Source organism: Rattus norvegicus, chromosome 11, assembly GCF_036323735.1.
Source record: "Rattus norvegicus strain BN/NHsdMcwi chromosome 11, GRCr8, whole genome shotgun sequence".
NCBI lineage: Eukaryota > Metazoa > Chordata > Mammalia > Rodentia > Muridae > Rattus > Rattus norvegicus.
In genome coordinates this window covers 80,333,588-80,348,430 of record NC_086029.1, presented here as the reverse complement: position 1 = coordinate 80,348,430, position 14,843 = coordinate 80,333,588, and the positions used below count along the sequence as shown (strand labels likewise).

Here is a 14,843-nt window from a genome sequence, read left to right as displayed (position 1 = left end):
CACATGTAGGAGTTTTCTGTCCCCTACCCCCTCCCCTGCTCCCAGCTCTTTCCCAGGTAGACTGGGGTCTTTGCACTCTCCTCTATGGCTGCTTTATTTGCCTGTCATGTCTGCACTGCTTTGGGATTGGGCGATGCTTTCTAGACACATTGCAACTCTGGTGGATCTTGTTCCCGCCAAGAGCCCATGGTGGCCTCTCATGTGCCACCACCTTGTACTGGCTCTTGCCCTAGGCTCTCTTGCTCTCTGGATCTGGAGCCCACTCAGCTACAGTGACCTTGGTCTGGGTGTTTGGATCTCTGGGGCCCACAATGTATCAAATGCGCTCACAAGCAAGTGGGGCTTCCTTGTCGCTCAGCCATTGTGGTTGGGGGTACAGAGCTCCAGGCACCACTGCTGTGCATGCCTATCCTACGGTAAGAAGACCTTTGCATGGAGATGTTTGGTCACCAGAAACCCTTGAACACACACATGGCACCCCAAACTCACCCATGGAGTAATCCATATTTCCAAAATGTTGATGCTGATGCTTTGGGATACTGTTTGAAATTACAAGTGGCTCGCTTTCCAGTGCTGCCAAAACCAGAGGCAGAGAGGAAGCTGAATCTCAGCTTCCAGTACCTTGGGCTGGGAACTACAGCACCAGCCATGCCGTCTGTGGCTCTTACACCCTTGTTTTCTGGAGGGCTGTGATGGGTGAGCTACTAGAGAGTGTCAGAGCCATCTTGTACACTGTTTTCCGGCCGAACCAGCTACTCAGGTAACGGACATGAGAGGATCAGGACTCTAAGGGCTACCTGGACTATTGTATGACTTCAAGGCAGGTTGAGCAACTTAGTAAACGCATGTTTCTAAACAGAAAATGAAAACAGAAACTTACCCCCTAAAGTAGATTCTAAGATTCATTTTTTTAAAAAAAAATACATGATGAATGGATAGATAGGAGAGAGCCACACGTGGTGCCAACTGGGTATGGGCAAGTGTCTGGATACTTATGGCACAGTCTTTACCTTTTCTGCTGATTTCCCATAAAGAAATGTTGGGTAGAGGTTGCCTCTAGTCATGAACTACTTCAATTTAAGTTAGACTCTTGACCGACACAGTCCCTGGGGCAGAAGTGAGGGGTCGTGTATGTTAGATCCAGGTCACAAAGCAGTGCTGGTCACATGCTGGTGGAGAGACAGTTGTCATCCTGACTCCCATGTGACTGTGTGACCTTGTACGTCTGTGGCAGCTACTGTGTGGCGTGGGCTGCATTCCTCAGCCTCCTTTTGGCCTGCCTGGCATTCTTCCTTCCCAGAGGCCTGGCCATATGCCTCAGCACAGCCTGTGAAATGTGCTGTGGCTTGGAGACCCAGAGTGAGTGGAGACACTATCCTATGAAGGAAGGTTGGGACACAGGGACACTTCAGATGGTCCCCCTCCTGTTCCTTGAAGATTGTGGGCACTGCAGAACAGATAAGCCAGAAGAGGGCCAGGAAGTTGAGTGGCTATAACTTCTCTAAAGTTAGGTCCTAACCTATATTGTGGAGCAGATTCATTAGTGGTTAAGAACATGCTGGGATCCAGTGTCAGCATAGCCGATTCCAAAGTGGGGGTGAATTCACTGCCGAGCCCCACTGTGGTGACACCCAGAGCTCTGCTCTCTAATCTGGAGCTCACCCGTGAGTGGACACTGAGTACATTAAATCTCCTGGTTTTCTTAATGATGTCAGCCTTAGCAACAGGCACCAAGGAGGAAGATATGCTGCTAAAACAGCCAGCCTTTTTTAAAATGAGCCACTTGTGGGGGAAGGAGGGGAGCTCTGACTTGGCTGTTCTTGCAGAACGGGCTCCAGTTCCCGGCACGAATGTCAGGAGGCTTACAACAGCCTGTCAAGTCCATCTCCCAGAGCTGTGACACCCTCTTCTGGACTCCCATTCACACGTGCATGTAACTACCCAGAGAGACACACAAATGAAAAGGAGCCTTGGGAAGAGTGGGCCATTTATAACCCTGAGGAATGGAGATCCCCAGAGGACCCAGTGTCCATGCTTTTCAGGACACTCACATTATGCCCAGCAGGTAGTCATGCCCAGCTCCAGGCAATGATGATGACAACTCCCTCGGTGCCTGCAGAACCCTGAAGCAATAACTCCCTGTGCCTAACAACCGTCTACAGTAGCCACATTTCTCAGTTTTTGTTTTTGTTTTGTTTTTTTTGTTTTTGTTTTTTTTTTTTTCTTTTCTTTTCTTTTTTTCGGAGCTGAGGACCGAACCCAGGGCCTTGCACTTGCTAGGCAAGCGCTCTGCCACTGAGCTAAATCCCCAACCCCTACATTTCTCGTTTTTGAATGACCATATTTGCTAGGGAATCTAGCAAGCAAAAGAACAAGCAACAAGTCACAGATAGACAGCAATAATGTCACAAACGGGCACGTTGCCATCCAACAGAGATGACTAGGGGAGCCCAATAGAGAGAACAAGCAAACAGCATCGAATCTGTTGCTTACAACATCCCCCCCTGAATACAGTGGGGAAACCCTGCTGAGACAGATTGCTGGGGCTTGACCTTCTGTGAGCTGTCTCTTCCACTTGTCAGTTTCATTATTCAAGATTCTGCCTTTGGGGAGAGGGAGTCATTAAGACAGGGTTTCTCTGTGTAGCCCTGGCTGTCCTGGAACTCATTCCATAGACCAAGCTGGTCTCAAACTTAGAGATCCATCTACCTCTGCCTCCCAAGAGCGGGGATTAAAGGGGTGCGGCACAGTTGGGGATTTAGCTCAGCGGTAGAGCGCTTGCCTAGCGAGCTGGAGGCCCTGGGTTCGGTCCCCAGCTCCGGAAAAAAAGAAAAAAAAAAAAAAAACTTCAGAGAAAGGGGTGCGGCACCACCACCCATTATCACGTCTCATGAAATGAGCAATATGCCTGCCTCGTGGGTTACTGAAAGAATGGATGGAGCCAACAGGACCACAGTCAGTACTTGAGTGCCACTGTGGGCTAAGACTCCCCATCACCCCCTCACTCTCCCCACCCAACCCCCACTGGCAGGACCCCAGGGCCAGAGCTGAAAGTCAGCATCTCATTAGGACTCAGGAAGTGTGGCTGGGCTTGGTTTTGCTTGAGCCTGTAATGAACCACCATATGTTTTATGCATTCAGGCAGTTCGGAGGTCAGAGAGTCCAAGTTTGTTTCCTCTGTCTGGCTAGGGTGCCTACGTGGTTATAGTCCCTCATACCCCTGGAGGCGCTAGGTTTCCCCAGCTTCTAGGGCAGCGTTCCTTGCATCTTTCTTCTATTGTCCCCTAGCTACCACCTTCTGTAGTCACCCCCAAGGCCCTGCTCGGGTTGTGAAGACCTTGTTGGTAGGTTTAGGGCCCAACTGGACGGTCCAGAAGAGGCTGCTCTGCTTAATCTCATCCATAGTTTTGCCCCTCGTTATTCAGTTTCCGGTGTGGACACATAGGGAGACTGTTTTCACACATCAACCGAGTCAGGAAGCTTTTCTGGTTTTGTGTCATGGCTTGGCCAAGAAGTGGACCATTTAAAAGCAGCAGTCAACTGGAGAGGTAGCTTAGCTGTTAAGAGCACTGACTGCTCTTCCAGAGGTACTGAGTTCAATTCCCAGCAACTATATGGTGGCTCACAACCATCTGTAATGACTTATGATGCCCTCTTCTGTTGTGTCTGAAGACAGCGACAGTGTATTCACATATATAAAATAAATAAATATTTTTAAAAGAAAAAGGGGGGGGGTGCTGGAGAGATGGCTCACTGATTAAGAGCATTGACTGCTCTTCCAGAGGTCATGAGTTCAAACCCCAGCAACCACATGGTGGCTCACAGCCATCTGTAATCTGGTGTGTCTGAAGACAGCGACAGTGTACCTATATAAAAATAAATAAGGGTTGGGGATTTAGCTCAGTGGTAGAGCGCTTGCCTAGCACGCGCTAGGCCCTGGGTTCGGTCCCCAGCTCCGAAAAAAAAAAAAAAAGAAAAAAGAAAAATAAATAAATAAATTAATTAATTAAAAAAAAAAAAGCAGCAGTCTGTACCCTGCCAGGTCACATGTATTATTCTGTGACATCATCAGTCGGTGCCTTAATCTCTGTGGCATTCCGATCCCTGGCACATGACAGGCACTGGGGGGGGGGGGCGTTGTTCCATCATATATGAAGACCAGCAGGCCCCGACTGATGGCGTGTGTGTGTCCTTTTAGGCCATGGCGAGTGTCACTGCGGAGAATGCAAGTGCCACGTCGGTTACATTGGGGACAATTGTAACTGCTCAACAGACATCAGCACGTGCAGGGCCAAGGATGGGCAGATCTGCAGCGACCGAGGCCGTTGCGTCTGTGGGCAGTGCCAGTGCACAGAGCCTGGAGCCTTTGGGGAGACGTGTGAGAAGTGCCCAACCTGCCCTGATGCTTGCAGCTCCAAGAGGTAAGGGTCCGCTTGTCCACCCTCAACCCCAGGTCTGCCTTTCGTCAGGCTTCCTCCCTAGCAAGCCTCTTGTGCCTGCCGTCCAGCCCGTCCCGTCTATATATACAGCCTGACTGCCAAACAAAACTGGTGCTAGCTATGAAATGCTGTTATTAGTGGTTGTGGGGGAGGACGAGAGGACCGGTGGAAGAAAAGTTCAAACAGTCCACACGAAGAAGCGACACCATGGATCCAGGCCGAGCAGGTTTAGAAATTGCAGAGGGACGTCCGTGAATGAGATGGACCTGGTGCTGGGTCCATCGCAGCCTTGAGCATGCTACAGTTTGCTCAGAAGGGAATGCGTGTGCGTCCTTCTCCGTGCAGCTGAGATCCTCCACAGAGCATGTCCCAAACAATGCGTCATCGACCAGGCCTGTGGGAATTGCTGCATGGAACAGACTAGAATCGGAAAGCAAATAGGAAAGAGCTGACCTAGATAGGGCTGCCCGAAGCAAGAGTGGGGGCTTCGGATTTTTCTGCTCTATTTGTGCCAATGATAGAGCAGCTATGTAGAGGTTGTCTAGTCTACAGACACTGGGCTCAGCCCTGGGTCAGGTCACACAGCCTGATGCCCATCCTCCGCTCTGCTCTTCACGCCACCGGAGTGCAACAAAAGTCAAGCCACAGTACTGCCTGGAGCACGGGAACGCCTGCCATCGGCTGGCAGGACTTGCTGGATAACAGCTGTGTCATCGCTGAAGCCGAGGAGCCAGGCAGGCAGTGGGGGAAGCCGGGCGCCAAGCAGAAACAAGTTGGCGATACAGGCAGTGTTGCTCCTTGGCGGAGAGGAGCACAAGTGTGCGATTTTCTTTTGGCAGATTTCCCTGCAAACGTCTGGCCAGGCTGATAATGAAGTGATGCTCGCAGGGCCTGCAGTTGTGGCTGGTCAGCTGTGCTCACAAGCATTCAGAATGGCCTGACCCTCCCTGGCCGTGTGCCACAGACAACCCTGGGCATGGGCAACTGTACCTGTCTCCAGATTGAGTGACAAGATAGGCAGGGAGTGGCCAGGCGCCATGCCTGTGTGACTGGCATCACTGCCCTAGTCAGCATGCTGTGCCCAAGGGACTCCTCCTTCCCAGCCCCCGACAGCTTCCAGTCAGTGTTACTCCCACTGCTCAGGGCACATGGGGCTCGTGGGGAGTAGGCCGAGCTAGGGCAGTACATGGGAAGTCAATAGAAGGAGATGAAGCCTCCCCTACCTTCCGGTGGAGCGGCAGGCAATGCAAGGTTGAAAGACTTCAGGGAAAAACACGAGCTAGGAAGGCCCAGAGATAGGGACTGGCCCTTGTTATCTATCCCCAGACCACACTGACTTTCCGTTGCTTTCGTAGTCTAATACAAGCTGATTTCTTTTTCCTTTTCCTTCTCTTTTTCTTGGCCTGCCTGCCAACCTTCCTTCCTTCCTTTTTTTCTTTCTTTCTTCCCTCCCTTTTTCTTCCCCTCCCTCCCTCTCTTCTTTCCCTTTTTCCAGAGTTCTTTTCATCATGACATTTTAGGCCATTTTCCTACTTGCTGTTTTCTGAGAGGTTTTGAATACTTTAGTCCTTTCATCCCTGGTGTTCTAGAACTAGCCGAACACACCCTTCACTTCGGTGAGGTCACGCTCGGCTCCAGCTGATCCTAATTAACATGCCTCGAACAAAAAAAATCTCTGTGAGCGGCTTGTTTTTGTAAAGGGGCAGACATGCTTTCATACGTACTACAGTGCATTCTGAGTTTCCCCCCCAGCACAGGGCGTTCGGTTCTAGGCTGCTGTATCCACGTGGGTTGTTGGAGGAGTGACCTGGAGCTGTGGGATACAGCAGGGTATCTGAGGGAAGCTGTAGGTTCAGTCAGTCAGAAGCAGGCATCCTTTTTGCTGTGTGTGGATCCAGGAGGTTGGCAGAAGGTCCAGCAGGCATGAATGACCAGAGGTGGGGCCACCCCTTCCTGGTCACTGGCCGAGCCTGCCTACCCTGAGAGGAGGTGGGGGTGGGAGAGTGGACCATACAGGACAAGTGACAGAGATGAGCTGTACTGCCCAGCTCCAACTCTATAGAGTATCTGGGTAACATCAGCCCGGAAGAGGATTTGCCACCAACTGTGGAATAGTTAGAATCCTAAGCATATCAGTGACCTCTTGAGAAAGTCACAGCCCTCTCTCTTCATGATCTACTCACTGTCCAGTCCTTGTTGATGTCCAGAAGGTGGTTCCGAGTATGTCTGGGAGACAAGACTCCAGGAAGGATCCTGATCTGCTCCTCTTGGGCCTCTTGGGCCTTTCCTCTGGAAAGTGGCTCTACTGTGGGATGGAGCTCCCTCCCGCCCTGAGGCCAAGGTTCCCAGCTCTTGTGCTGGGAATATAACTTCAATCAGATAGTTGTGTGTGGCTTCTCTCTGGGACCAGGGAACTTTCTAGACACCCAGCTGTTTGGATCCCCATCAGCATGTGGGATGAGCACGGTGACTGGTGTTTTGTGGGGATAGCCATCTCTTTAGTGTCAGGGCACCTCCCCTGCACATCCCTCTCATGTCTTTAGACCTCCAAATGCCACTTTCCCGGAATCCTAAGACTGCTATCCCCTGTGCTGCCTGACCCTACTCACTCTGCCCTGGAGTTTACTTTCCCCATGGCATGACCCTGGTCTTCCCAAGGAGGCAGGTGTTGCTGTAAAATTAAAAAAAAAAAAAAAATGCTGTCTTTTATCCCACTCTAGGCCTGTCACCGCAGTGCCCCAAGATATCTGGTGGATATCTTAATCTCAGTCAGCAAAGCGTCTTACCTGCTCTGCTCCATCCCATATCACACTGCCGATGGCTTCTCTCTGAGCCTGGCAGCAATCTCTCTACCCATCTAGTTCTCAAGGCAGGTTGTCACCATGCCAGACACACACATCCCAATTCTGTGGCGACCTAGTGTCTCCAGCCACCACACACTCTCTTAAACTTAAATCGCCACATGAAAGAACACACAGCACAATAACCTCTGATCCAATTGATAAGATATAATTTGCTCATCTAGACATACAAAGCCCTGTACACATCCATCCCTTAAGAATATTCATAACAGGGGCTGGAGAGATGGCTCAGGCGGTTAAGAGCACTGACTGCTCTTCCAGAGGTTCTGAGTTCAATTCCCAGCAACCACATGGTGGCTCACAACCATCTGTAATGGGATCTGACGCCCTCTTCTGGTGTGTCTGACGATAGCTACAGTGTACTCACATATATGAAATAAATAAATAAATATTTTAAAAAGAAAGAAAAAGAAAAGAAATCTTTAAAAAAAAGAATATTCATAACAACCTGTAAATGTGCAGAGAGGAATCTTTTTTTTTAAGATTTATTTATTTATTATAAGTACACTGGAGCTGACACTGAGCCATCTCTCCAGCCCCCCAGAGCAGAATCTTAACATCTGCCTCCATGTTCTCTCCGTGCTTCCTCTGCCTCCCTTCTAGTCTCCTCTTCTCTCTAAAACTTTTGTCCCACCCTTCCTTCCTTCTTGTCCAATGACAAGCCTTGTTCTATCTTGTACCTGCCCACACCTGCGTGATGACATCATCCTACAGGCAGGGACCTTTCCTCTTACAAATTTTAACAGCAGCTTTGGCTGAGGCCTGTCCTCCTAGCTGTGTTCCCAAGCTGATGCAATCGTAGGAGAGAGACTGTCCGGACCCAGTTCTGATTATTTAGAATGTAATACCTGTTCAACAGAGCATTGTATGTAATAAAGCATCCTCACGTGCTGCCAGCCCATGGTGGGCGGGGGTGGGGGGTGGGGACGACAGAGAGGGTTTCTTTGTGGCTTATCTATTTTCTAGAGAACTCTCCGTTATAAAAGCTCGAGTTTAGACAATTACCACACAAGTGGCCAGCATGCCCTGAAGGATGCTGACAGGTGGACACTGTATGGGAATGGGAATGGGGTTGGAACCCAGGGTACCCAGACACCGGCATCAGTTCTTCTGGGTACCAGAACTGTCAGGAAGCTGCACCCTAGAGGTCTTCCAGTTGTTGAGCCCCAGGCGTTGAGGCCCTCTGCAAAAGGGCCTGCCACAGAGCCTTGTCCAGAGAGTGACAGATGGGGTTACTGAGGTCGGCATAGCACAAGGGCTTCGAACACTGGACCCAGGAATGTGGAGGCTCCTCCACAGGCCAGGAGTCACTTTTATGCCCTGGAAGCCTCTTCCACGGAGCTGCTCTTTGGCCAGTTCACTGTAGTCGGTGCAGATGGGTTTGGTTTGGTTTCTGCTGTCTAGCATTGGGAAGGTCTGCAGCTGGCAAATTGAGCGGTATTACCAAAAACACCTCTAAACTCAGACATATCTCCCTGAGGCCCCGGGGCTTCCTTTTAACACCAGCAAGATGTCAGAGCATCATGTCCCCAAGGCCAGGCTTTGAGAGTGCAGCTGAGCCTTCGGGACAATACGCAGCAGCTAATGACCGCCTTTGTTTTCTCAGAGACTGTGTGGAATGCTCGCTGCTTCACCAGGGGAAACCTGACAACCAGACCTGCCACCACCAGTGCAAAGATGAGGTGATCACGTGGGTAGACAGCATTGGTAAGTGCCCTGCAGAACTGTGGACCGCTGTCCCTATGGACCTTGGCAGGCGTCCAGGGGGTTTTTTTCCTTCCCTGGGGAGCAAATGGTCTCAGCCTTGAGTTAAGCCCAGTGTAGCTTCCTGGGATGATTGCCGGTTCCCCAAGGGGACCCTGGGGCAGGGCCCTTGCATGTTATTGGCAGGATTCTCATACAGAAATCGGTTTGGCAACTGCCAAAAAGCTGCTCACAGAATCAGCACACAGCCATGACCTAAAGATTTGGGGCTGATTTTTTTTTTTTTTTTTTTTACATAAATGGTTATGGCCTTGATCGTGATGGTCAGTTGTTCATTAACTGATGAGTGGTACAATATCTATCCACAATGGGTTATTATCTTAGCACAGGAAGAGAGGCAGAACACTAGCGTTATAATGAGAATTGAGCTACGTAAAGAAGCTAGGGAGAAAAGAGCAAAGCTATTAATTAAACGGTATGCACAGAATAGGAAGAGGGGACGCAAGATCGAATGCTAGCAGCACGTGGACATTTTCGGGTGGTGGCACCACACTGTGAGTTTCCTAAATTGGCTACATTTTGAAATGATTAAACAGTTCCTAAGGGACTGCATATCTGACGAGAGAAATTTCAACCAAGGCTCGCCAATACTAGCAGACTTAACCTCTGTCTTGACCCCCCAGCTGCTGTAAACTCCCAGCCCTGGCTTTGTCTGCCTTGGTCCTGGATTCTCTCTTTGTAGACTCTTTGTTTCCTGGTTCTGATGAACTGCTTGGCCCGAGCAGAGCACTGAAGTGTGCTGAGTCCATTTATCTCACCAACGTTCAGTGAGCACTTACCACGTGGCCAGCCTCGGGCCAGCCTCTAGGGAGATGGGAATTCTTTGCAGCCCCTCTCCTGAAATCCCTGCCTTTTGCTCTTTCCCTGCCTTGCTGTCCAAGGCATGGCTGAGCTCTTTTTTTCATGAAGCACATGTAGTTAGGGAAGAAAAAGGGTCCCCTTCCCACCTCCCACAGACAAGTCTGTCCTATGTGGGGCAGCCTCTTTCCAGCCCCAGCCACCAAAAGGAATCTGCCCCACAGCTAGCTGGCTGGCTTTCTTTCTTTCTTTCTTTCTTTCTTCCTTCCTTCCTTCCTTTCTTTCTTTCTTTCTTTCTTTCTTTCTTTCTTCCTTTCTTTCCTTATTTATTTACTTGTTTGTTTGCTTACTTGCTTGCTTATTTATTTATTTGTTTATTTATTTGTTTATTTATTTATTTTTGAGGCAAGGTCTCACTATGGGAGTCCTGGCTGGCCTCCAACTCAGAGAGACCCACCTCCCTCTGCCTCAGGGGTACTGAGGTGTGCGCCACCATGCCCAGCCTTATTATTTTGTTCCCATTTTTATATTGTTCTCACTATATATCCCACTGGAAACGTTCCATCCTCCTGGCTCAGACTCCCAAGTGCTGGGATTATAATTGTGTGCCATGGCGTCCAGTTCTTCCTTGTGCTTTTAAAAATACACTCTCGCCAAGTCTGAGGGGACTGAGAGAAGAAGCTGGCCCTTCATTCGTGTTTGGGAACCACACCGGGTGTTCATCTACTTCCTAGCTGAAGCACCTATTGAAAGGACAAGAAAGGAGACGCATTTAGTGTCACAGTGCTGACCTGTGGTTGTGGTTTGGGATGCATGTACCCCTGCGGCCTGACTTCCTTTTCGCCAACCTCTTTACCTCCTGAAGATCAGCCTTAAAACCCTTTTTTGGGGACCTGGTACCTGGACAGGGCAGGGTCAAAGGCAGTGTGGGGAGAGAGAAGGGCTGTGCCAGCCAAGGAAGGGGTTTGCCAGGAGTGAGACCCGATTTACACAGAGCTGACCCTTTAAAGGCCTGATCGCTGACAGGGCCTCACATATCAATGTGGAGTGCCACCACCCAGCAGCCTCTCATCCTCAGAGCCTCAGCGCCCTGAGTTCCAGCTCTCACTTTAGTCAACTCAGGCCTGCTGCATCCAATTTTGTTCATTCCCGCCCACTCCCAACCATTGAAGACTTTTTATTTCCTGTCACCACTAGCCAGCGCTCCAGAGGGTTGACAATCCCGATGGGATCCACATGTGCCCAAATCCATAAGCTCGGCCCTGGGCCTGTGTTCTTGATGTGAGAAATCTGAGCTAATTTGAACGCCCTTAGGCCTCTTGGCGTCTCCCGTCTTTTCCTGCGGGTCTTGGCTTCCATCCCTGTCCATGAATAGGTTCTAGTACGATCCAGTGAGATGCTTAGGATGTCTCTACTCGCTTCTCTCCTAGTCAAAGACGACCAGGAAGCTGTGCTTTGCTTCTACAAAACTGCTAAGGACTGCGTTATGATGTTCAGCTACACAGAACTGCCCAATGGAAAGTCTAACTTGACCGTCCTCAGGGAGCCAGGTAGGTGAGAGCCCGAGGGGCCAGCCTTGGCCCGCTTTCTTGTGCCAGTCCCTTGGTGGTGGCACCAGCCTGCGAATCCAGCACTCAGGAAGGAAAAGATGGGGAGATGAGAAATTCAGGGCATTTAAAGGCCAGCTTGGGCTCCGTGAGACTCCATCTCAAAGCACGTGTGTGGAGCACACTAGCCAGCCATTCTGCTGGAACAGAGGGCTGAGGAGGGGCAGTGGGGCTTTGGGAATGCCGCTATGGAGCCTCACCGTGAAGGGAACCTGAGCATGCTGGGTTAAAGGGTTTGGCAGGGAAGGTGCAAGGCAGCTGCTCCGCCAGGGCTAGGGTGATCCTTAAGTTGAGGGTTATCCAGGCCACAGCATCTAGCTGCTGCTGTCTCCCAGTGCAGATTTCAAGGGCAGATGGAGCTCTGGGCCTCGCATTCCTACCTGCTGCTTGCTCGCTACCAAAAACATTTGTGATTGTTCTGGGCACCGGAACTGACGCTGGTGCCTCAGAGTGACTGGGACTCTCTAGGCATTTTAGTTTTTGGATCGGGGAGAGAGTAGAGAAAGAAAGGTCGCAGAGCCCAATTTGCAAGTTGAGCCCAACCCCCAAACACAGTATTGCCTTCCTGGCCAGAGACAGAGGAAGTGCAGTAACTGACCCAGGGCACTTGCCTGTGGCTGCGAGGCCTTGCTTTCAAGCCCTGTCATTGCTTGGAAATAGGCACATTTGCTCCTTTGAGCTCTTCGCTAAGGGCTCAGAAATGCCTGGCCCCAGACCAGGCCTTTCGGAAGTGGTGCATGCTACCTCCTGCCTGCCTGGTTTGTTCCTGAAGCCACTGATATAAAAGCCGTGCTGTGGCCCAGCCTCCTGCACTGGAGCTGGGCCAGGCTTGAGCCTCTGGGGCATAGAGGTCTAGCCATTCACCAGAGGCCTCATTTCTGTCACCGCTTGGCTGTGTGACCTTCAAACAGTTTCTGAATTCTCTGAATATTTTACTGTCTGTTCCATGGGGAGACCACCTGCACCCAGTCCAGCTTTCAGTCTCACAGAGGCAACATGAAGGGGGATGGACAGAAGGGAGGGTGTAACCTTTCACCTCAGGCATAGCTGGGATAGTGATGGTTTTGCCCACCTGTCTCCTGGCCCCTTACAGAGTGCGGAAGTGCCCCCAATGCCATGACCATCCTGCTGGCTGTGGTTGGCAGCATCCTCCTGGTTGGAATGGCACTCCTGGCCATCTGGAAACTACTCGTCACCATCCACGACCGTCGAGAGTTTGCCAAGTTCCAAAGCGAGCGCTCCAGGGCCCGTTATGAAATGGTGAGTGGGGGATGGGTAAAAAAGAGAAGCTGCTGGCTTAGAGCCTGGGCTAAAGGCTAAGAACACTCAATCAAACCAACAAACAATGAGCTAAGTATGATAGTATGCACCCAGAATCCCAGCTGCTCTGGAGGCTGAGACAGGAGGAGTTTGAAGTTCAAAGCTAGCATGGGTTACTTAGTGAGCCCTTGTCTCGAAATAAAAACAACCAGATTTTGAATGTAATTCACTGTTAGCGTGTTTGCCTAGCATGTGCAGTGCACTGGCCGGGCTCAATCCTTAGCACCACAGAACAAACAAATCTACGATCAATGAAGAACAGCATCTTCAGTGCTGGACAGGAGAATTGCACACCTGGAAGAGACAAGGGACGTGCAGACCCCCGGTGCATGTTGGGACTGCTGAGGGGTGAAGCACCAGAGGCAGGCTCAGTGGGGAGTCAGACAAACACAGAGATGGGACCCAAGAAAAGAGCTCAAGCTCTCGGGTTGGATGGTCATATGAGCAAGTCCTTCTGCCCCAGGCACACTGCAGGCTCAGGAGAACAGAGCTCGGGGAAGCACCCCTGAGTCCCCAGAGTTAGAGTCTGTCTGTTTAGGTTCTGAGGGACTTCCGGGACAGTCTGCCCAAGCCCTGTATTTTCAGAGATGAAGAATAAAAGCATAGAGAAGGAAGGGAATCCCCCAGAGCACAGAGCAAGTCAGAAGCAGGCAACCACCCCTGCCGGTGCTGGCCCGCACCCGAGGCTGAACTAACACGTGTGCTCTCCTCTCTTGTGCTTGCAGGCCTCAAACCCCCTGTACAGAAAGCCCATCTCCACACATACTGTAGATTTTGCCTTCAACAAGTTCAACAAATCCTACAATGGCTCAGTGGACTGAGCTCCTGGATGGCTGGAGGGGGACTGAGGACAAAGACTGGTGTGTCTCGGACTCCTTGGACCATTTGCTCACGCTAGCTAGGCACGCACCAAGATGCCTCCAATGAGCTGTAAGGGATCCGCTCCCCGCACAGCAGGCCACAGGCACGTGGGGCCACTTCCCTCCAAGCCAGGGAGAGCAAGGAGACTGGCGTTCCCAGCTTCCCCATGGCCGACAGCTTGCTGTCTCCTTGAACTGCTGAAGGCTGCGTGGCCCCTCCCTTCCCTGCCGGGCCGGACGAGAAGCTATCTGGAAGAGTCTGCGTGTACAAAGCCAGTGCACCACCTGGCTTTTTGGGGTTGATCAGTTTCTTTTTTTCTATGAAATAAAATGTCACGCATGTATGGTGTAGATCTGATTACTGGTCCCCTGAGGGCTGTCTGCCTGGCATCTGTGGGTGTTGGTGGTGGAATCTGGGAGTTGCTTTGCCTTGCAAATGTTAGGTTTTGCCCTCCGGTCCATGTTTGTTTAGTTGCTTTTGTAATGGAAAGGAAAGACTGGGATTGAAAGTAAAAATGGAAACCAAGCAACTTTGTGTTGGCTTTGTACATTCTGGCATGTGCCTCCCTTTCTGAGAGGTCTTCAGTAGCCCCAGTAGAGACTGGTGTGTCTCTACACGTTGTCAGGGACAGGAATTGAACTAGACCAATACTCCTGAGCCTGGCTCTCTGAAGTGCTGGGGTAATTACGGTGCTTCAAGAGTGCTGAGCAAGTACCGTTGGGCTTTGCTTGGAGTTCTAGATAGAAACTGTGTCCACCTATGTGTTTCCCACCTATGTTCTGCGTTACTAAAGCTAGAAACAGATGGTGCAGATGCTAGTGGGTGGAGGTTTTGTGTGTCGACTTGACACAAGCTGGAGTTATCACAGAGAAAGGAGCCTCCCTTGAGGAAATGCCGTCATGAGATCCAGCTGGAAGGCATTTTCTCAATTAGTGATCAAGTGGAGAGGGCCCAGTCCATTGTGTGTGGTGCCATCCCTGGGATGGTGGTCCTGGGTTCTATAAGAAGGCAGGCTGAGCAAGCCAGTAAGCAGCACCCCTCCACGGCCTCTGCATCAGCTCCTGCCTCCAGGTTCCTGACCTGTGAGTTCCTGTCCTGTGTGAGTTCCTGTCCTGTGTGAGTTCCTGTCCTGACTTCCTTTGGTGATGAACAGCAATGTGGAAGTGTAAGCTGAATAAACTCTTTCTCTCCAA

The 14,843-nt window shown here is 50.7% G+C and overlaps 1 protein-coding gene across 1 annotated transcript in view; it reads left to right on the top strand.

Moving 5' to 3' along the window:
• The window catches only part of Itgb5 (integrin subunit beta 5), a 115,786-nt gene extending 100,943 nt beyond the window's left edge, over positions 1–14,843 (top strand). Inside the window, exons 11-15 of the mRNA NM_147139.2 lie at positions 4,199–4,421; positions 8,907–9,007; positions 11,293–11,412; positions 12,563–12,729; positions 13,515–14,843. Coding sequence (NP_671480.2) covers positions 4,199–4,421; positions 8,907–9,007; positions 11,293–11,412; positions 12,563–12,729; positions 13,515–13,610 — 707 coding nt within the window. The 3' untranslated portion in view covers positions 13,611–14,843. The remainder of the gene's footprint in view (positions 1–4,198; positions 4,422–8,906; positions 9,008–11,292; positions 11,413–12,562; positions 12,730–13,514) is intronic.